Below are 23,319 nucleotides of genomic sequence, written 5' to 3' on the forward strand. Positions count from 1 at the left end.
TAGCTGAGATTACAGATGGCTGCCACCACACCTGGCTAATTTTTGTATTTTTAGTAGAGACGAGGTTTTGCCATGTTGGCCAGGCTAGTCTTGAACTCCTGACCTCAGGTGATCCGCCCACCTGGCCTCCCAAAGTGCTGGGATTGCAGGCGTGAGCCACCGTGCCCAGCCTATTTCATTCCTTTTTATGGCTGAGTAGTATTCTATGGTATATATACCACATTGTCTTTATCCACTCATTGATTGATGGGCATCTGGGCTGGTTCCAGATTTTTGCAATTGCGAATAGTCCTGTTAAAAATATGAGTGTGCAAGTGTATTTTTCATATAATGACTTATTTTCCTCTGGGTAGATACCCAGTAGTTACTTTCCATTCCTATAAATTACAATGTATATAAACATGATGAGTGACAAATCATGAATGTCTCAAAATTACTGTGCGCTCCCTTCCTGGAATGACAGCAAGGCCTACTGCCCAAGACTAAGGAAAGATATTCAGTTAAAGATACTCTTGTTTGTGTGGGTTTTTTTGTTTTTGTTGCATAAGTAGAATTCTCCACCTTAGGAATATCTAGCATTTCTTTTTTTATTTTTCCTACTAACCATCCAGTATATCTCCTAGATGTGCCTGGCCTCTGCTATCAACATATTTTCTGGAGAAAGCAAATTAATTTTCAGTTAATATTAACCTGAAGAAAAAATAATAAAGCAAAGAATTAATGTTTAACCATACAATATGTAGCATATATATCAAAACACTTTTTTTTTTTTTTTTTTTTTTGAGATAGAGTCTCACTCTTTCACCCTGGCTGGAGTGCAGTGGCATGATCTCAGCTCACTGCAACCTCCGCCTCCCGGGTTCAAGACATTCTCCTGCATCAGCCTCTGGAGTAGCTGGAATTACAGCAGCCCACCACCACACCCGGCTGATTTTTATATTTTTTAGTTGAGACGGGGTTTCATCAGGTTGGCCAGGTTGGTCTCAAACTCCTGATCTCAAGTGACCTGCCTGCCTCGGCCTCCCAAAGTGCTGGGATTATAGTCATGAGCCACTGTGCCCAGCCAAAACACATTTTAAGTCTATTATTTGAAACTATTTCTTTATTTGTTCCTCTGCTGGCAGAGAAAATTTTTAAAAATTTGATGTCCATTGGAGCTGGAATGTGCATAGGTGTGAGGGCTGGGGGGTAAGTGTGTCACAGTGACTAGTTAGGTAGGATAAGGTATGTCTAACTCACAGCTGAATTTTTTGTTTTGGTTTTGGTTTTATAAGAAAGAACATTCTGTTGTTCAAAATATTTGAGAATAAAAAAAAAGAAAGAACATTCTGATACTAGCATTAATTAGTTAGTTTATTCTCCTTAAAGATGCATAATGGGTATTGATCCTCTTCTCAGTCTTAAACATTATTTAAATCAAACCTTAATATCACCTATGGAATATATTGCATATTAATCTATACAAATATATGTAAGGTTGGTGCAAAAGTTATTGTGGCTTTTGCCATTGAAAGTAATGGCAAAAAATCGTCCAAGTAATGGCACTAAACAAATACATTGTGTTCTACATAAGAGGTACATATACATGTATACATTATACGTATATACACATATACATATATGAACATTATGTAGAACCTAAGAATTTGCCAGTATTTGACCACTTTTTAACTATGACAGCAGCAATTTCTTATGATTCAATTAGATATTATCCTGAAAAAAAGGATAGCATTGTTGTTTCCATATATAAGTTATTAGGTTGGTACAAAGGTAATTAAAAGTAATGGCAAAAACGGCCATTACTTTAACACTTAAAATTCCCAAGTACAATACAAATGATGTATTCTTATCCGACATTTCTCCCTTATGCAACATGTCTCAGTTTTCTGCTTTATTGCTATTCATATATTGATGTATTTCTATTGATATATTGCTACAAGGTCACCTGGCTCCTAACGGATAGTGTCCAATACTCGAAGAACAGAGAAATGCATTTGCTTTTACCCTGCCCGTTGGGATTTATTCAGCTGTTTCTAAACAAAACCCTTTCTCTTTCCCTCTTCCTAGGGCTGTGTCTGTAAAGACAAAGGCCAGTGCTTCTGTGATGGGGCCAAAGGGGAGAAGGTAAAAACAAAACCTAATACTGCTTGTTTACACTGTAAAGCTCTAGCAGGTAAAAACTCACCTTCTTCTTTCATCAGTAGCAGAAAGATCAACAGCATGTTGTTCCATTTCCCAAATCCAATGTTAAAGTAATTGTATATAAACATTAACCTAAAAAAAAAAGAAAAAAAAAGTCATCTAGGAAGCTTCAGATACCTTGTATATACAATGGCAATTAAATTACAACTCTCTTGGTCTCTAAAGAATAAGTAGCAAATAAGAAAAAGAAAAAGAAAGTTTATGACAAGCCTCCATATGTATACACTATTTACAATGTTGCTGACATAAGAGAACTGAAAACGATTTGATTCATTCACTTTGACAGAAAATAAACATTGAAATTGACAGATTTTTGTCCTGCAGCATTGGTTCAAGTTCGCCCCCTGGTGGAGAAATCCCACAGCAGCACACTGGTTGAGGCAAAACTTAGCAGAGGGAAGTAGCTCCATTGCAGAATTCAAGAAAAAAAGGAATGCCGTGAAATCTCATTAATTCGCTCCATTAACTTGCAATTTGTGATAATTAAGATAGAGGCAGAACTAAAGTTTTTTTCTTTGTTTACCAAACCCTTTCCTCAGAGACACTAATTAATTGTTTAACAATATTGAAGGATGACTATTTTAAAATATTTTAAGAATATATTTAAGCTCTTTATCTAAACTAATTTCTATATAATGTGTATGCTAATTATAATAATAATATTTTAAATTATTTCATAATTCACATGTAGTTGGACTTAGGTTTTTTTCTTGAATCTGTGAATGTATTAAAATTCAGGTTCCCACTGAGAAGCACTTTATCTGTGATTCTCCTTGCATTCAAGAAGCATTTATTGAGTTTCTACTATTTGCAAGATGCTATTCTAGGGTGTATGAAAGTAACTGAGTAGCGAGAGGGGTCTAGCACATTCTTTTATTTCTCTTCTTATTGAGTGTGTGTGCACACACACAATGTAAAATAGCTGACTTGTTCTTTTTTATTTTAATTTGCCAATTGTGTAACTAAATTGACCCAATTAACCAAATCAGCCGGTGGCCTTTACTGTTGAAGAGTAGAGTCGGCCCTCCTTATCCACGGTTTCTGAATCCTCAGAATCAACCAATGGCATACTGAAAATTCTTGGGGGGATATAATAAAAAATAACAATACAACAATAAAAGATAATACAAATAAAAAATGCACTATAACAACTATTTGCAAAGCATTTGCATTGTATTAGGTATTATAAGTCACCTAGAGATTTAAAGTATATGGAAGGATGTTCTAGGTTATATGCAAATACTATGCCATTTTGTATAAGGGACTTAAGAATCCACAGGTTTTTGTGTTGGGGGGATGGTCCTGGAACCAATCCCCCACCGACACTGAGGGACAAACGTAATTCCAAGATACTCATCCATGGGAAAATTATTTGTTGGTAGAACCATGTCAAGCCTTGGGCTTAAAGTACTTTCACTCACTTTTACTAGGTACTTTCCCCTAATATTATCCGACTCCTTCTAAAATATTACTGAGCTCACACCTTTTTGGTTATGCCACCTTGCTACCTCTCCTGCATCTCCTACACGAATAGCAGATTAAATTACTAACTCCTGTGTTAAAGAAAGGGCTGAGACTCATAACCTGCCTGGTGGCGTTCTTTCAAGCTATGTAGTAATTATGCACACTCCCCAGACACCTTCTTGCACCTGACCCTCACTGTCTCTCCATCCCACAACAAACACTCCACTAACCTTGATGCTTCTACCTGGGCTTTCCCTTTCATTTTTTATTCCGTCTCCCTTAAGCTCTGCTCTACATAGCCCTACCATTTGGGGGAAAGTCAAGTTTCTACAAGACCAAGAGCCACCACTTTCAAGCCTGTAGACAAATACTAACGACTGGTAGCTTTCCGGTTACCTATGTAGTCACTCCTGAGTGCTAATTATGATTTTTTTTAATCCAAGGAAAACATATGCAAAGAGTCATCATGAAGTCATAAACAAGAGAACATAATGGTTATTGGTGTGTTTATTGTTGGGTAGTTGCTGTTCTGTGTGTTTCTCACCTCGTTTTGGTTTTAACAGGGGGAGAAAGGCTTTCCTGGACCCCCCGGTTCTCCTGGCCAGAAAGGATTCACAGGTCCTGAAGGCTTACCTGGACCACAGGGACCCAAGGTATGTCATCCTGCAAGCTTGGAAAATCCCCAACCCACCTAACCCTCTTCCTGCCTACCTCCTGGGCTGTTGCAAACCTGGAGAGAATTCCACATCTTAGCCAACTGCTAGGTGCATGGTGAACTCCTGGTCCCCAGTATTAGCGGGCCACATAGAACCACAACCTGTTCCAAGACTATTGCAAATGATCATCATTAGCTTCAAGTCTGTGGCTCCAATTCATCTCTCTCCCTAACCTACAGTGTCTGCATCTGCATCTGTTCCTACCTCTATTCCTCCTACAATGAAAAATCAGAGCTCTTTTCGCTTCTATTCAAGACCTGTCCAACCACCTGTGCCTCATCCTTGGGATTTCTTGTTCCACGAGGTGCCTCCCCTCTCTCCGGACATTCCAGCTTTTCTTTTGTTATTGGCTTTTCTCTTTCAGTTCTTAAACATGCAAATATTTTCCCATGATAATACAAAACTTCCTCTCCATCTTTTAGGTCTTGTGACCAAAGGATTGCCATCTTCTCCCTGACTTTCCTTTCTCTGTCAAACTTCTTAAAAGAATAGTCAAACATGCTGCCTGTAGTTCATCTACTATTCAATCCTTAGCAATAATTTGCCTTCTACCACCTGTCCTCTGAAAACACTCCAGCAAAGATCACCAATGACCTTCAAGTGGCCAATGCCAATACATAATTTTGTGTCTTAATCTGACCTGAACCCCTCTGCTTAGTTTCAAATTATGTGGATCGCTCTCCCCTCCTTGAACACTTGTCTGTCTTTGTTTCTGTATTTCTGCTGTCTCTCTATCTTTCCCTTCCTTCATGGGTTTCTCTTTTCCTTCTGGTCCCTTAAACATCCAGAGTCTACGACCCTTCACACTCATCACACATTCTTATCCTAAAGTCTGTGATACAGCAAAGGGCTTTGTTTAAATAAATACTGAGGATTTACTAAATAACTGAATAACCACTGGATTTGCTGAGTATTCTTTCCTGCTGTGGACATTAGCTAGACTTAAGCCTGGCTTCTCACGCACCCACACATTCAATCCCCTTACTACTGACCTCCAGCAAGCTATAAAGCAACTAATGAGCTATGAAAAATAATTATAATTGATCTATACAAGGTCTTTTACAAATTTCATAATATATTAGAATATGTATTAGAGGCCAGACACAGTGGCTCATGCCTATAATCCCATTGCTCTGGGAGGCTGAGGCAGGAGGATCACTTGAGCCCAGGAGTTTGAGGTCAACCTGGGCAACATAAGGAGACCTAGTTTCTACCAAAAATACAAAAATTAGCCAGGCGTGGTGGCATATGTCTGTGGTCTCAGCTACTCAGGAGGCTGAGGTGGGAGGATTGCTTGAGCCCCGGAGGCAGAGGCTGCAGTGAGCCATGATCATGCTACTGCACTCCAGCCTGGGTAACAGAGCGAGACCCTGTCAAAAAAAAAAAAAAAACATATATACGTACTAGAATCATGTACAGAATATCTAAATGATAATCAAAGCCAAAGCCAACCTACTGCATATGTACTCTGTGCCAGTCATTGGGCCATCTATTTCTCCCTGGATCTCATTTACTTCTCACATCAATCCCACAAATCATGACTGTGGTGATTTATAACGTAGTTCCCGTCATTACCTCCACTACATGGATGAGAAAACGGACACAGAGCACTTGAGTAATTTTTCCTGGGTCACGCAGCTCACAGGAAGCAAAATCAGAGTTCAAACCTGGTTTGAAACTCATTGTGTGTGGGATTTTCCTCAAACCAAACAATTCTCCAACTCTCTGGATGCCAACTGGGTACCCAACAGCTCAGTTATGACATTAAATACCTGGGGTTAGTGCAGACCTCATAGGGTAAGGGCTCAGTCCCATAAGACTGTCCCCACTTCAGGACTAGTCATAAGTAGTGGGTCCTCAGTTACCCATAATTCTGTCCAACTTGGCTACAAATAAATCAGGGGTTCCCATGACCTCCTCCTCCGCTTTGATAATTTGCTAAAGAGCCTCACAGAACTCGTGGGAACATTTACCAGTTTATTATAAGGGATATGAACGAGAGATGAAGAGATACACAGGAGAAGGTCCAGAAGGGTCCCAAGTGCAGGAGCTTCTGTCGCCATGGACTTAAGGTGCATTACCGCCTTGGAACGTGAATGTTCACCAACCCAGAAGCTCTCTGAACACCATGCTTCAGGGATTCTTATGGAGGTATCATCATGTGGGCAGGATCAATTATAAACTCAATCTCCAGCTCCGCTTCCCTCACTGAAGGGTGCAGCTGGAGCTGAAAGTTTCAAGCTTCTAATCATGGCTTGGTCTTTCTGATGACCAACCCCCATCTGGGAGCCCACCAAGAGTTGCCTCCTTAGAACAAAAGACACTTCTATCATCCAGCATATTCCAAGTGAGGTCAAACACCAAATATTAGAACAAAAGATGTTCGTTACTCCCCTGTCACTCAGAATATTATAAGGGTTTTAGGAGCTCTGTGTCAGGAACCAAAGGCACAGAACAAATATGCATTTCTTATGTCACATACATGATACCAGAATCAAACTCTTGAAACCACACCCACAGCTTACAAGTAAAATGCAAAATCTTGCTGTTTTCCTGCCATTTCCCTGTCTACCATATTCATGTATGTGTTCTTTTTGTCCATTTCTCCTTCTTCTGATCCTAATTTTGAAAAAGTCATTCAGATTCTGGGCAGAAACTGAACACTGACTTCCTCTAAGGCATGGACCCAGGTTTTCTTCCATTTCTATTGGTAGAACAAGTTTGCCACTTCAACCCTGGACTTAGATCAGCCTAATGCCAATTCCTTTTTTTAAAAAAATTGTTATCTATAGCCTACTCTGTTTCATTCGCTTCAGCATTTCTTTAGAGATGCTGAAATTCATTAAAATAGTCATAAACACATGGCACTTAGTATGGGTTACGTGAGTGCAGGCATTGCAGAAGATTAATCCAGAAAACCTGAGTACCATGTTGTCATAGATTCATATTTTAAAGCATGTAAGGCTTACAGATACATATGAATAGCTACAAAAGATAATACAATCAAAGGCAGACAGTTAGAGAATACTAAAACCTGACCAAAAAGATGTTTTAGATTTACAAGATTTCTATCTTAATTTTAAATGTTTTCTGCATGAAAAAAGTTTACAATGAGAAAGTAAAACCTTCTGCTCTCAGCATCACATGAATAGAATTCTGTAGGGAAGGGGAATGGCCTTGAACACAGCCATGCACCCCGGAATTCCACCATAGATGGGAGAGACTGACTTTGGCCTTGACAGTGCAATCTCAGAGGATTCTGTAACAACCCTTTTCTCAAATAATAACAATAAAATTAAAAATCAAAACATACTGAAACTCTCTGGAATGATGAAAATGGCTTTTGGACAATGAAACTTTCACACCACGTGGCCTAGCTGAAACAGTCACCATTTAAGGTTATTCTCCAAGAAATAGGACGTTGAAACTGAATGCATTACATGCCCAAAGCAAGTTTATCTCTGGTTCAGGCAGTCCTTACTTGGCTATATATTTCCTTGTACATGTCAGGCACATTTTGTTAATAGAGTGTTTCTTGTGCACTGAAATACTGGCTGCCATTCTCATCCACAATTGTAGTTATGTCATTCATTTTTATCAGACCTCAGCAGCTGTGAGGCTAATTAGGACTTTTACACAGACTTTAATGTGCACAAAAATCACTAAAGAATCATGTTAAACATGCAGATTCTCGGTCAATAGCCTGGGAGGTGAGGCAGATCTAAGATTCCACATTTCTAATAAGCTTCCAGGTAATGCTAATGCTGCAGGTCCCAAACCCCACTTTGAGTAGCAAAGGTTTGAATGAATTTTTGTCTTTTCTGATAAACAATTTAGCTGCAATGAAATAAGCAAGCAATTGAATCTTATTAACAATGAAATAATCAGAAGGGCAAAATAGCTTGGCATGTGACTAAGACTGGGTTTGATGTATGGGTTTCTTAGTGCCAAATAATTTTCAGAGTGTTTACTTTTTCTTTTTTCACTTGAATCTAGGGCTTTCCAGGACTTCCAGGACTCACGGGTTCCAAAGGTGTAAGGGTTAGTAGTCCAACCAGTCCATCCTGATCGTTAAAAGATCAGCATTTCACCGTAAGAGTTATACAAATGTCAGAAAGGAGTACACTGTGTATGGTTCCACAGATGAAGTTCAAGAACAGGTAAAACTAATCTGTAATGGTAGATGTCAAAGGAGTGGTTACCACATTAGGGGCAAGTGCTAAACCGACCAAGAAAGGCCATGAAGGAACCTCTGGAGTGATAAGGATGCTCTGTGTCTGATGAGATGATGGTATATAAAACTGCATGTAGGTCAACATTCGTTAAACTGTTCAGTTAAGCGGTTCTCAAAAGATTGGAGCACTTCATTGCATGCAAATTGTACCTTAGTAATCTATCCAAAAAAGCCAAAAATAATCTTAATGATATCTTTTTAAGAGCTACATAAATGTGAGATTTACAAAAGTTTGTTAAACCTTTAGTATTTGTTTTCCCAATCGTTTCGAGCTATTTCCAGTTATAGTGGAGGAAAAAGACTATTGCAATGGTAAATAAATTTATGTTTATAGATTGAAGATTTTTTAAGTCTTTTTTTGCCACCCCCTCCTTTTTTCTATGTCTTCAGGGAATAACTGGATTGCCAGGATTTTCCGGTTCTCCTGGACTTCCAGTAAGTAATGGGAAAAATCCGTAGCTAGAGAATTTAAAAGTAAGCTCATTTTAATAAAGATGTTAAAACAGTCATGCAAGAAAATGTGTTCTGATGCATTTGTTACATGAAGAAAATAGCACCTTAGGATGGTATATTATATTAGTGTGTGGATTTATGTGACATATGAGTCAAAATGAACTTCCTGAAATACAAGCAGGACAGGATAGGATAGGGTAGGATAATTAGTAAATTATATGGTAAGCCGGCCCTCCATATCCATTGATTCCACATCCATGGATTCAACCAACCAACTGTAGATCAAAAATATTTTTAAAAAATAACAATAAAAATTGTACAAACTTAAAAACCATTACAGTATAACAACTATTTACATAGAATTCACATCATATTAGGTATTATAAGTAATCTAGAAATGACTTTAAGCATACAGGAGGATACGTATAGGTTATGTGCAAATACTATACCATTTTATATAAGAGACTTGAGTATCTGTGGATTTTGGTACTCATAGGGGTCCTGGAACTGACCCCCATAGGTGCTGAAGGAAACTCTATGTTACAAGCTGATAGAATAGCATAGGACAGGGTAGAATGAAATGATTGTATTTAATAGCACAGAATAATAAAATAGTTGCATCTGTGCATACTTTCCCCTTCTTTTTCCCTTCCTTTCTCCCCAGCTTAAAACAGCATGTTAAGGGACTCTTTTATTTTATGGATAAAAGGCATTTGCTTTATTTGAAATATCCACATCTCATTTGATAAGTCTTCATATCAGTCAGCCTGTTTAGTTTGTTGCTACTGAAATTATATGTAAAACCACAATGTACATTTACTACTTAACCATTTAAACGATCATTTATATTTCAAGAGCTATTTAAATCAGTCCATCTTTTCCCTTGGATTCAGTGCTCTTTCTTGGGATGACCCTCCTCATTGAGACTTGTTCTTCTTCCAGGGCACCCCAGGCAATACTGGGCCTTATGGACTTGTCGGTGTACCAGGATGCAATGGTTCTAAGGTAAGTACTTTTCGCACAGAAGATGATTAATAAATGCTTTGCTGAATGATTAAATCAAGGTGAAATGGCAATGAAAGGCAGACAGGCTTCCCTTGAAACATTCCTTTAGGCCAGAACCAACAGCATAATTTGGAGGCAGGAAACTTCCCATTTTCTTTCTTCGCATTCCTTGCTTTCTAATTGTCTTTTAAGGAAAGTTCTCCCACAGAAAGAAAACTTGGAGCTCAACTGGTTGTTTTCATCTGAGGCTGTGTATATAAATCAGAAACCAAAGCTTTGAGTGCAGAATTAGTTTTGGGGAAGGAATGACTGAGCTTTTCAGTGTTCACTCACCTCCTTTTGTTTTCGAACTGAGCTCTCCTTTTCTCCAGAATGGTGGCCATGAATGAACTAATTACTCAAGTTTGAAGGAAACAGCAATTAAAAAGTTCTTGGCGCAATTAGACTTTGCCATTTATGCACAATTTGAGAAACAGTATTCTAATCCTGTTTTTAATTAAGATAATGGTTTTTTGGTCTTCAGCCTCATGACCCAGTAGCCATAAGGAATTCGGGTTACTTTGTCTAGATTTACCATTGCAAGGTTGGAAGCGAGAAACAGGAAAAATATCTGAATAGGCTCTTCTAGAACAACTAAGAATAATAACAAACTTTGTATGTCTTTTAGGGTGAGCAGGGGTTTCCAGGACTCCCAGGGACACTGGGCTACCCAGGGATCCCGGTAGGTTTTCATGCCTAATTCCCCATCAAAGACATAAAGTATAAATAACAGTGGTCTGCTCCATATGGCCGTATACACAAATCTGTCATGACTTTAGGGAAGTCTGGGGTAGCCGTAGTAGACATTCAACTAATAGTTAGGGAATGGGTGAATACATGCATCATGAGTGTAGGGTTAGACGTTGAGACTTTGTTTTGCTTTTGAGACATCCAAGTGGAGATGCATGAGAGGTACCTGGATTCACTCAGAGAAGAGGTCCCAGCTGGTGGTGACTCACGGAGTCAGAGTGAGGAGAAAAGGGGCTTAGAACTGAGACTTAGCTCCAGCAGTGATGTTGAGATCAAGGACAATGATCATGTAAAGGAGGAGTGGCCCTGGTGGGAGAAAGAAAACCAGCAGGGGTGTATTATAGAGGCCCAGGAAAGACCTATTGTAGTAGAAGGGAGTGGCAGACAGCTGCTGGATGCTGCTGCAAAGTCCAGTCAGAGGAGTATTGACATGTTGGCATTGGTTTTAGCAACATCAATATCACATCTGACCTTAGCAAGGGACAATTCCATGGCAGGATGGAGCAGGGGGCAGATTTGGAACTGAGGAATGGGTGGGAAATGAACAAAATGGGAAGTTCACAGGTGAGACGAAGGAGAGACAGGACAATATGGTGGGAGGTAAAAGATTAAGGGAAGACTTTGCTTTGTAAGCCCGTAGAGGTGTATGGTGGGGAAAGGATGCACAATAGCAGAGAGGGCAGAGCAGACCGAGTAGGAGTGTGTGCGTTTGATTTTCCTCTAGTTGTTCACAGGTTGCTTTTTTCCTAGGGTGCTGCTGGTTTGAAAGGACAAAAGGTAAGTCACTGGTGGAATGCTATCACTGAAAATCTCTAACTGTACATATGAAAAGGACTTCTATTAAATAATGAGACTTAAGTCATTACAAATAAGATTTCATAATCCAGACCTTAATCATTCAGAAACAATAATAATTGGGACATGATATTTATTCCTATTAAATAGCTCCTTCTGGCTCTTGTCATAAAGAGTCCTAAGGATACAGGTTTTGTATCATTGTTGAAAGAAATAGGGTCTTGGAGAAGAAAACTGACCTCACGCTCAGGGCCCCACATTCTAGGGCAGGAATTGTCACTATTTTTGGTATCTTGGGAAATGATTTATTACCCCTGCGTCTTTCTTCTTTCCACTGTAAATTTTTTTTTTTTGAGACGGAGTCTTGCTCTGTTGCCCAGGCTGGAGTGCAGTGGCACGATCTCAGCTCACTGCAACCTCCACCTCCTGGGCTCAAGCGTTTCTTCTGTCTCAGTCTCCCAAGTAACTGGGATTACAGATGCATGCCACCACGCCCAGCTAATTCTTGTATTTTTAGTAGAAATGGGGTTTTGCCATGTTGGCCAGGCTAGTCTTGAACTCCTGACCTCAGATGATCTGCCCGTTTTGATCTCCCAAAGTGCTGGGATTACAGGCATGCACCACTGTACTGGGCCCACTGTAAATTTTTGATTTTAGAAAATATGAAAATGCTTTGAATTCTTCACAATAGAATAATTACAAAATCATAAATCATTTCTCTGAGTATATATCTTGAAAAGCACTTTCATCTTTGAAGAAGTATAACTTTGAATAAGCACTTGAAGGGGTTTTTAAAATATAACATTGATGATGTTTGATGAACTTCTTCATTTTCAAGGGTGCTCCTGCTAAAGGAGAAGATATAGAACTTGATGCAAAAGGCGACCCCGGGTTGCCAGGGGCTCCAGGACCCCAGGTACAGCACTTCAGAGAAGGTCCCTATTATTCTCAGTTTTTCACTCTCTCTCTCTTTTCACCTCTCTTTCCTCTATCTCTCTTTTCCCCCATAGGTCCCTCTCACTCTCTTAAGAAGATTTTAAATATAAATTCCTATTTATTCTATTTACATATCTGGCCTCATTTCATTCTAAAGCTTTCACCCTATTCTGGAAAACTACACGATGCTGATATGCAAAGATGATTTGAGTATGTTTTTCATCCTCTTCTTCACTCTCAGTCACCAAGCTTGCCTGAATCTAACAGGAATAGTTATGTTCCACTTAATTTGTATTTGTTGAAAATAAGGGTAGATTTGTATCACACATTGAATATCATTTAAATCTGTAATTTTAAATAACAGCCCTATTTTAAAATTTGCATAATGATAAATAAAAGGTTTTTATTTAAATGCAACTCTCTCCAGTTGAAGTTGAGATAATAAAGAAAAGAAAGGTTTTTATTTAAATGCAACTCTCTCCAGTTGAAGTGTTTGCTTTTCTGATTTATATGTATGTAGCCTGAGTATGATCCAAAAGGGATAGAAAGAGACACAACTGCCTTTGGTGCTGCGTGTGCTTTACTTTGTGATTCGAAAAGACCATTTCATAGACCTAAACCACAAGTGCTAACTTTCAGGTTATAATTATATATAACCAAAATTAACTAGTTATATATGCATATATATGTATATATATACATGTGTATATGCACATTTTTTTTTTTTTTAAGAAGGAGTCTGGCTCTATCGCCCAGGCTGGAGTGCAGTGGTGCAATCTTGGGTCACTGCAACCTCCACCTCCCGGATTCAAGCAATTCTCCTGCCTCAGCCTCCTGAATAACTGGGACTACAGGCGTGGGCCACCATGCCCTGCTAATTTTTGTATTTTTAGTAGAGATGGGGTTTCACCATGTTGGCCAGGCTGGTCTTGAGCTCCTGACTTCAGGTGATCCACCAACTTCAGCCTCCCAAAGTGCTGGGATTACATGCATGAGCCAACACGCCCAGCCAATTAACCAGAATTATTTTAACTTAGTTCAGAATTATATGTAGAAATTCCTCAGTAGAGATGGGATATTTGCCTAAGTGAGTTTGAGTTGAGGCTGTTGAAATCCTGTATGGTGAGCCATCCCAACTGAGGATGTGAAGTTAGATTAGGAGCTGCAAAAAATGCAGAATGATGCAATTAGGAGCTATTATAGGCTTCTGAGAAGAGATGCAAGATACGGCGGCTCTCGCTTTTTTGCTCAGAAAACATTTAAGAGTCCAGATGCTGAAGTCAGGGGATCCAGGAAGAAGAGATAATAGTAATCTGAGATATTGATACATTCTTTAAATGTGTATTGATTATCATCTATGTATTAGTCATTGTGATGATGCTGAAGATATAATGATGGTACATACTATTATACAAGAAATATTTTTTACCTGCCAATTACATGCTAGGGGCTATTTCTAGGCTCTAGGAATACTGCAGGGCACAAATCAGCCAAAATATAGATTTAAGGCTGGGCACGGTGGCTCACACCTGTAATCCCAGCACTTTGGGAGGCCAAGGCAGGAGGATCACTTGAGGTCAGGAGTTTGAGATCAGCCTGGCCAACATGGTGAAACTCCATCTCTACTAAAGATACAAAAATTAGCCAGGTGTGGTGGCATGCGCCTGTAGTCCCAGCCACTTGGGAGGCTTAGGCAGAAGAATCACTTGAACCTGGGAGGCAGAGGCTGCAGTGAGCAGAGATCGCACCACTGTACTCCAGCCTGAGGACAGAATGAGACTCTGTCTCAAAAAAATAGATAGACAGATAGATGATAGATAGATAGATGGATAGATAGATAGATAGATATTTAAAATTTTTATGAACCAGGGATGGTGGCATGTGCCTGTAGTCCCAGCTACTTGGGAAAGCTGAGACGGGAAAGTCTCTTGAGCCTAGTTATAGGCCAGCCTGGGCAACATAGCGAGACCCAGTCTCTTAAAACATACATATATATATGGCCTTCATAGAGCTCATATTCTCATGGGGGAGACAAAAAAGTGTAAATGAGTAACTCTATGGTGTATGAGTAATAAATGCTAAAAATAATGCACGAAAGCAGGATACGAAGTGTCTGGGTTGGAAGGTGGGTTACAACTTTGGATAAGCAGGAAGGCTTTATGGAAAGGATGACAATTGCATAAAGACAAGAAAAGGAAAGGGGAGTGAGTCATACAGATACCTGGGAAAAGGGGATTCTAGACAGAAGGAGAGCAGGTGGCAGGCCCTAACGTAGGAGCATGCTTGGCCAAAATGAGAGAGAGAAAGGAAAAGGGAGAAGAAAAGAGGTGGGAAGAAAGAGAAAAGCAAAATTTTGAAACGTCTGAAGTAAAGCAACTACTTTGGTCATTTTAGAAACGTTATCGTCCAGATGGTCCTGCCAGCCTGTTACACATGGCAACACTTTTTGATGTTTGTTATCATTAGCTGCAGCCACTGAAAAGGGAGGTGTTATGCTCTTCTGATTTTATTAAAATATTTTAATGCATTTAATTAATGGACATTGTTATTAAGTGAGAAGTAAATTTAAACTTACTCTTATTCTTCTCTCAATTTCAAGGGTTTGCCAGGCCCTCCAGGTTTTCCTGGGCCTGTTGGCCCACCTGGTCCTCCGGGATTCTTTGTGAGTATCAAGTAATCCTTGCTACAGACTCTGTCAACTAATAGATTCATTATTTATTATTAAAAAGTTATTAAAAGAATTTTTCTGGTTGGATGCATTTCCTGCTGTGATTTTCATTTGTGGATTTTTCTAGGGCTTTCCAGGAGCCATGGGACCTAGAGGACCTAAGGTAGACTACAGTTCATATGATGTAACAGCTAGCACACCCTACTCAATCTCAAAGCCAAACCTGGTCTGCTTCTTCATGTGGGTCACTGTTAGGCACCTCTCTGGAACTCACAAGGATTCCTAGCAGGGAAGAGCATGGCTAGCTGCTCTCACCTCTTTTCTCCTTGCATTTCAGTACCTTGATCCCTGATACAAAGAGTCTTAATTCAATTTATGAGAAGCTACTTAACAGGAAAAAGGCAAGGATTCTTAATCCACAGGTTTTCCATTTCTGATCATCTCACACAGCACATTATCCTCTGAGTTTTTGTAGCGTGCTGCTTCACAAAGCCAACCTGGTCTTATGCTAGTAAGTAAAAGACGACTATTTGTGTGCTCATTACACAGGGTCTTGCATGCATTTCTGTTAAGACCAGGCCAGGCATATTGGCTCATGCCTGTAATCCCAGCACTTTGGAAGGCCGAGGCGGGTGGATCACTTGAGGTCAGGAGTTCGAGGCCAGCCTGGCCAACATGATGAAACCCTGTCTCTACTAAAAATACAAAAATTAGCCGGGCATGGTGGTGCATGCCTGTAATCCCAGCTACTCAGGGGGCTGAGGCAGGAAAATCACTTGAACTCGAGAGTCAGAGTTTGCAGTGAGCCAAGATAGCACCACTGCACTGCAGTCTGGGTGAGAGAAAGAGGCTCCATCTCAAAACAACAACAACAAAAAAAACCAAAACCAAAAACAAAACAAAACAAAAAAACAGAAGTGCAACTGTTAGTTTAATTATAAAAATGTTGAGTGAGGCTGAGCCCCAACAGGAAATTAGTCCTAAACACAGTATCTCCTACTATCAGGTAGCCTTTTATTTTATTATTTCTTTCTTTCTTTCTTTCTTTTGAGACGGAGTCTCACTCTGTTGCCCAGGCTGGAGTGCAGTGGTGCGATCTTGGCTCACTGCAACCTCCACCTCCTGGGTTCAAGCAATTCTCCTGCCTCAGCCTCCCGAGTAAGTGGAATTACAGGCGTGCATCACCACTCCCAGCTAATATTTTTGTATTTTTGGTAGAGACACGGTCTTACCGTGTTGGCCAGGCTGGTCTTGAACTCCCAACCTCAGGTGTTCCACCCGCCTCAGCCTCCCAAAGTGCTGGAATTACAGGCGTGAGACACTGCGCCTGGCTCAGGTAGCCTTTTATAAGAGGTATTTTCCAAGATACTTTCATATTTATTATCTCATTGATACACACAAATGCACAAACACACACACACACGCACGCATGCATGCACCCTGAGAGATGGATAGGTTCTGGTTAAGTGAATTGTCCAATGGACAGTACATGGCAGAGCTGAGGTTTAAAGTGTTTTGATCTAGCTTTGGTCTAACAAGGGGAAGATCTGCATACTCAGTGGTGAAAAAGCAAGCAGATATTAGTTGAAATGATGGATCAGCCATCATTAGTGAAGAAACTATTCGCATTAGACTCATGTCACTAAATTACTAGTGAAGTCGGGTAGCTGGAATTCTATTCGTAGATTCTCTATTAAGTATTGAATTTCAGAATCCTGAAATGCAGCTACCCATTCTTATTTTTAAAACAAGAAAACAAGCGTATCAGGAAGTTAAGTAGCCAGCCAGTGGGATTAAAACTGGCTGATGCAGAGCCAGAAAAATATGCTCTGAGCTGGGCTCCTTTCCCTCCCCCACACCACTGCGTGTCAGCATTTGCCATGTTAGGTAAATCCCTTAAGCTTTCTGCACCTCAAGAGCTCCTCCTTTAAAAGAAACATATCAATGCTCTTCTCTAAGAAATAGCTAAAATAATTTATCATTCTAAAATGAAAGTTAAAATATAAATGCTCAGTTACAAATATTGGAACTTTGATGGGTTTAGACTGTTTATTCGAATTTATTTTTATAAAATAATTTGGTTTTGTGTTTTCTTACAGGGTCACATGGGTGAAAGAGTGATAGGACATAAAGGAGAGCGGGTAATTTAAATACTATGTTTTATTAGCAGGCAAGATATTTTATGTCCCGGAGCATATCAGCCTATACCGTTTACTTACTGGCCAAGCTGAAATTGATGGGCCTTCATTTGTTCTGTCTTCCCGTATAAGCACTAGAGGGGAAAAGTAGACCTTTCAAACGTAGTAACATTGAAATGTTGATGCTGTTGTTTATTTTCTCACTCCTGAGTGTTTTTGTCTTTAGGGTGTGAAAGGGTTAACAGGACCCCCGGGACCACCAGGAACAGTTATTGTGACCCTAACTGGCCCAGATAACAGAACGGTAACTCTGCAATTTTATGATTAGTGTTGTGCCTTACCGTGTCTAGGACGAAGTCCTTGTGACCTTGTACCTCTTTTACAAGCTCTTGTTACCTAAGCCCAGCTCAGCCCAGCTCCCTCAGCCAGCCAGAACCTCCAGTATTTATTCCTTACCGTCCTTTATTCATAAATCCTGGAAATATTACACACGGAAGATCTGAAGCTCCAGCTTGGGCAACAGAGTGAGACTTCATTTCAAAAAAAAAAAAAAAAAGATACTTAAAAAAAAAGTTTGCAGGTAGTTTCAGTGAGTTCGTGAGTTCGCAAGTATAAAATTTGAAATGTGAGAAATGGAAGGTGTATTGGGTTGTGTTAACATGAGGCACATTCACAGTTTGTAAACCCAGTTTATTGAACAGATAGAGGATTTGTCCCACTGTTGAATCAGTGAAATGTCATTTCATCCATTTGAAACAAGTTGAACTGTTTCTTTGGCAGGACCTCAAGGGGGAAAAGGGAGACAAGGGAGCAATGGGCGAGCCTGGACCTCCTGGACCCTCAGTAGGTTATTTAAAGTTATATTGTCCCCATAACACATAAAGCAGAGCCTTAGTATTTAGTTTGATGTGTGTTTTGTCTTAAGTTGTTTTTTTTTAAGAAAGTAAAGGAATAAAAGAATGGCTACTCCACAGGCAGAGAAGCTATTGCTTTTAAGTCTTAATATTGGCTAAAATACAATAACATTTGACCGCAGAGAGCATGAATACAGTAGAGTTATTTTACAGCCACTCCTAGCTGAAATCCTTGCACTGTTGTACATGCACCCAATACCGCCCATCTTATGACTTATCTTCAGCATCAGCTTTTTTGGCATCTGTTTTTTAATTACTATTCATCAATAAGATTTCTCTCTTAGATGGCTCAGCACTTAAACATGTTTTTAAATGGCAGAATAACCAAAAGGGACAAATTAATAAAAATCAATGTAAGTAAAAAAATCAGTAATTCATAAAACTTGACATAGCTCTAATTAATACAGGGACTGCCTGGAGAATCATATGGATCTGAAAAGGGTGCTCCTGGAGACCCTGGCCCACAGGTAAATTTGGAAATTCGGTGTCATGTGCAGTTTTGATTAGTCAGGACTTGGGACTCTTTAGGTTACAGGAACAAGATGCCCAACTCAAACTAGCTCAAGCTAAAAATTTCTGTTCTTTAAGATTTGGGAGGCAGGATTTACTTCCTCAAGTATTTAAGACGTTAAGGCTAAAACAGGGTTCAAGGACTTCAGAGCCTGAAAACACAAGGGCAGGACTCCCTCTCCATCTCACTTCTGCTTCTCTCTGCATATCAGCCTCATTCTCTCCTCTGGCAGATGATCTCCCATGTCAGGGGAGATGGGGAGAAAGAGCTACCCTGCAGCAGACAACTTCAGGCTAATGGCATTAGAGGAGAAAGAGAGCATCTTTCTCCCTGTGTCCATTTATAAAATCCCAGGGAATTCATCTCATTGGCCCAGCTTGGTCATACGTCTCACTCTGGAAAAAAGGCTGTGACCAAGAGAAAAGGGTACCATGATTGGCCAGGCCAGTGGGGCCGTGGGCTACTGAGACTGGCAGTGCCATCAGAATCACCCAGAGGGAGGGAAGAGCAGCCCTCACAAAGGAAATAGGGCAATCTGTGACCAGAAGTGGGCGGCTGGAAAAACAGAAGCAGCAGGTGCCCCCACTACCCCACCCAGATCCATTTTAGAAAGATTTAAATCCACATATTGTGTTAAATATCTAAAAGTTATACATTTGGAAAAGTAAAATCTACAAAAATTATACATAAGCAAAGAATGTATTTTTTGGCCTAAGAAAAAATATTCAATGAACATGATTTTTACATTTTACCAGGAAGGGCAAATACCATAAAAGTCAATCCAAACTGCCGGTTGAGATACCACACTATACCTTTTATATATATATTTAAATATAGGCACACCTGGGGTCCAAGGAATTACCAATATTTCAAATAAATGGACTGTGAATACCTTCCTTTTTCTGGGCTTCCTTATTTACTTCTCTGCCCAGTGTATGTGTTTTTTTTCCCTTCCAAGTTTAAGATGAACAGCATCAGCTCTAATTTAAGTTTGGCTGTTAATGTCCTTCCTTCCTTCTCTGACTTTCTCCAGTTTCCCATTCTGACTGGCTTCTGCTTTCCCTGGAAAGAGAGGGCCATTGTGTATTCTGTGGTTAATAGTTTTTCCTTCTAACACCTGGGTGAAGATCTTTACTCAGACTTTTTATGCCTGAGGTCAAGAGGAGATGATCATATCACTTAAGATTTCCATATTTGTAAAGTTAGCCATATTTATTAAATTTCATGTTTTTGATTTGTTTTTCCTGTAGGGAAAACCCGGAAAAGATGGTGTTCCTGGCTTCCCTGGAAGTGAGGTATAGACTTGATTTGGCCCACGGAGGTAGTAAAAATGTCAGTCCTACTAGCTGAAGAAGGATTTTTTTAAAGTCACTAAATAGTTATAAACAAACAAAAAGCTTACAGCTTTTAAAAACTGCATTTGGGAATCATAGTTTTACATCTCCATTGTGAAGAGAGATCATCTGAGCACATTCTTCTGTTTCAGAGGAGTTCAAATTGCACCTGCTCCCCCAGAAGCAGTTGGCTCCTGTGTCTTCTGACCCATTTCCTTTTGTTCTTTTCTTTAGGGAGTCAAGGGCAACAGGGGTTTCCCTGGGATAACGGGTGAAGATGGCATTAAGGTAATCCTCTCCCTAATATCCTATTTTAATAGGTTGGATTTTGCCTATGCTTTTACTTTTATCTACAACCCTGGACCTTAGTACAAGGAATTACAATAACAGACTTCATTCAAATACCCTCGGTCTGTTAAGAAGAAAAGAGAGATGTGGCAACTTTACTTAAACATTTGAAGGGTGTTCTTGAGGAAAAGGTATTAAACTTGTACTGTGTACTTGAAGCTGTCTGACTTAGGACCAGTGAGAGTGAAGCTTCCCACGAGGAAGAGGTTGAAAAAATCCTACAACTGTAGGAAGTTTTTGGTTATTTGAGATCAAGCATAGGCTAGAGTTCACGAGTCTCAATCTGAGTCATGATACATTGAAAGGTTGTGATCAATTAGTTGTGAACTGTATTCTTCCCTTATGACAATATGTTACAAACATTTTCAAATCATGTGTAGTCATGTGTTGCTTCAAGATAGGGATATGTCCTGAGAAATGCATCATTAGGTGATTTTGTCATTGTGTGAACATCATAGAGTGTACTCACACAAACCTAGATGGCAGAGACTGTTGCTCCTGGGCTACAAACCTGCACAGCACGTTACTTTACTGAATAATGTAGGCAATTGTAACACAAAGGTGGGCATTTGTATATCTAAACATAGAAAATGTGTAGTAAAAATATGATATTATAATTTTATGAGACCACTATCATATACACAGTCCATCATTGACCCAAACATTGTTATGTGGCACATGGCTATATATGTAGGTATATGTGCAGAATCAAGATTTACCCTTTAATAGTATCACTTCCAGTAGAATTCTGAAATGCTTTCTTGAAGGAAAGGGGGTTGGTTACAGCTGGGACACTTGGAAATGCATACACGCCACTGTCTGATATTCCTGTGCCTCTAACCTGGGTGAGAACACAGGAACGTGCAATGAACATGAACAAGCATTGCAGATGGTGTTGTGAAAGAAACCTGGAGAACCACCAGGGCAATAACTACTTCTGTACAACCTTGTAGATGGGAATCCTTACCCAGATATGGGCTCTCCAGGAAAATAATTTAAAGTCAATGTCCCTTTAACTTTAATTTGGTTTGTACATGACATCTAAACATCAATCTATTGCTCATTTTAACTGTACATCTTGCTTTTCATATGTAAATACTTTGGGTGACCATATTCACAATTTGTAATTGTCTTTCTCTGTAGGGACAGAAAGGGGACATTGGCCTTCCAGGATTTCGTGGTCCAGTAAGTGTGATTAAAGACAATATCAATGCTATGTTTGATCAAGTTCTTTAAAGTAGCAAGGAAATTTTGAATCAGTGTCTCTCATTAACTGTGTGAGAGAGATTGTAACATGTACCTTGTTATCAAACCAGGGCATAAAATAGCTGGTCACTATTTGTCCCTTTGACCATGGGTAAATATTTCTATTTGGTCCCTGGAAGGCACTAGTGATGCCCATGCTGGGCTATGGAAGACAAGAAAAGCTTTGTCTAAGCAGCCCAGGCCCAAGGTGATCCTGCACCTTCAGGGTAAAGGAGGACAGTGAGGCAACAAGGGATGAAGAAGTCAGCTTCTCCTCCCCTCCACCTGGGCCCGAGTTATGACAACTCCTTAGAGGAAGCTAAGCTATGGGTTTAATATATGGTCAGCAAAAAGCAATCATTCCAGCCCAAGCTCTGGGTAGCAGGCAGTGCTCCCCTTCCCAGTGGACATGTATTTCATGTCAGCTCCTAACTGCAGAGCAGCCACATTTTATATTCTGTGACTCTGCAGCTGAAGAAAAGGAGAAAGGGGACCCGGACTCTGAGTGCTGGTGTCCATTCATCTCCTACCTCAAAAAACAGTGGTTCTCACATTCAGTTTTGTGCCAAGCAAGGCTGCCATGAATGGTCATGCAGGTTAAACCAAATGGCACATGGTGGCAAAAGGGTCATGAGGGGAAAGGGTGTCCTGTTAAAAATGCAGTTCTCAGATCCCCATGCTCAGTAATGTAACTCAGGAATTGGAGTGGGGCCTGGAAATCTGCATCTTTACACTGAAAGCAAATGATCTGGGTGCATAGAGCCCCTGTCTTAGTCTGTTCTGTGCTGCTACAATAGAATACCTGAGACTGAGTAATTTGTAAAGAACAGAAATTTATTTTCACAGTTCTAGAGGCTGGGAAGTCCAAAATCAAGATGCTGGCCCTTGGTCTGGTGAGGGCTCTTTTGGCTGCATTCTCACGTGGAAGAAAGCAGAAGGGCAAGCTGACCTGAGGCTGCTCAAAGCCTCTTTTAATAGGGCCTTAATCCCATTAATGAGGGAGAAACCCTCATGGCCTAATCACCTCCTACAGACCCTACCTCTTACTTCTATCACATTGATAACACCTGAATTTTGGAGGGGGCACATTCAAACTATAGCAGTCCCAAAATACTTTAGTGGAGTTGCCAGGAAGATTAAATAACTATTTTGTGAAATCACTTAGCACTGTGCCCAACACTTGGTAGGTGCACGCATATCATTACAGATTTCATGGTGGACATTATTATGTTATATTATTAATATAATACTTTTGTGATTTTATATATATTGCTTAACCACAAGGCTCTTGTTAAATAAGTCAACAAAGTAATTGATCCATCTAGCATATGAAAAAGCAAAGAGGGTTTTTTTTTTTTAAACTTTTGATATTTCCACCTTTTTTCCTTCAAGATAAATATACTGAATGCTAAATGAAATCTACCTTTTCATTACATTTCAGAGGAATTCTTAGCACTCCTCACTGTGTATTTTCTTAGATTCAATTCCATATAACTCTGTTTGCAGCTTCTACTAACCTCAAAAGAAGTTCCACTTAGGAAGGAAATGGTTAAGGACACCAGCAGTA

The 23,319-nt window shown here is 39.8% G+C and overlaps 1 protein-coding gene across 6 annotated transcripts in view; it reads left to right on the plus strand.

The window, feature by feature from the left end:
- The window catches only part of COL4A3 (collagen type IV alpha 3 chain), a 148,230-nt gene that overhangs the window by 69,429 nt on the left and 55,482 nt on the right, over positions 1 to 23,319 (plus strand). For all 6 annotated transcript variants that reach the window (XM_063648006.1, XM_063648005.1, XM_054479336.2 and 3 more), the window contains 17 exons: positions 2,068 to 2,124; positions 4,230 to 4,319; positions 8,379 to 8,423; positions 9,007 to 9,051; positions 10,012 to 10,074; positions 10,742 to 10,795; positions 11,614 to 11,640; positions 12,497 to 12,574; positions 15,194 to 15,256; positions 15,390 to 15,425; positions 17,362 to 17,403; positions 17,627 to 17,704; positions 18,181 to 18,243; positions 18,722 to 18,781; positions 20,076 to 20,120; positions 20,394 to 20,447; positions 21,651 to 21,692. In XM_063648006.1, coding sequence (XP_063504076.1) covers positions 15,405 to 15,425; positions 17,362 to 17,403; positions 17,627 to 17,704; positions 18,181 to 18,243; positions 18,722 to 18,781; positions 20,076 to 20,120; positions 20,394 to 20,447; positions 21,651 to 21,692 — 405 coding nt within the window. In that variant the 5' untranslated portion in view covers positions 2,068 to 2,124; positions 4,230 to 4,319; positions 8,379 to 8,423; ... (5 more) ...; positions 15,194 to 15,256; positions 15,390 to 15,404. The remainder of the gene's footprint in view (positions 1 to 2,067; positions 2,125 to 4,229; positions 4,320 to 8,378; positions 8,424 to 9,006; positions 9,052 to 10,011; positions 10,075 to 10,741; positions 10,796 to 11,613; positions 11,641 to 12,496; positions 12,575 to 15,193; positions 15,257 to 15,389; positions 15,426 to 17,361; positions 17,404 to 17,626; positions 17,705 to 18,180; positions 18,244 to 18,721; positions 18,782 to 20,075; positions 20,121 to 20,393; positions 20,448 to 21,650; positions 21,693 to 23,319) is intronic.

The sequence above is a fragment of the Pongo pygmaeus genome, chromosome 11, assembly GCF_028885625.2.
Source record: "Pongo pygmaeus isolate AG05252 chromosome 11, NHGRI_mPonPyg2-v2.0_pri, whole genome shotgun sequence".
Classification (NCBI taxonomy): domain Eukaryota; kingdom Metazoa; phylum Chordata; class Mammalia; order Primates; family Hominidae; genus Pongo; species Pongo pygmaeus.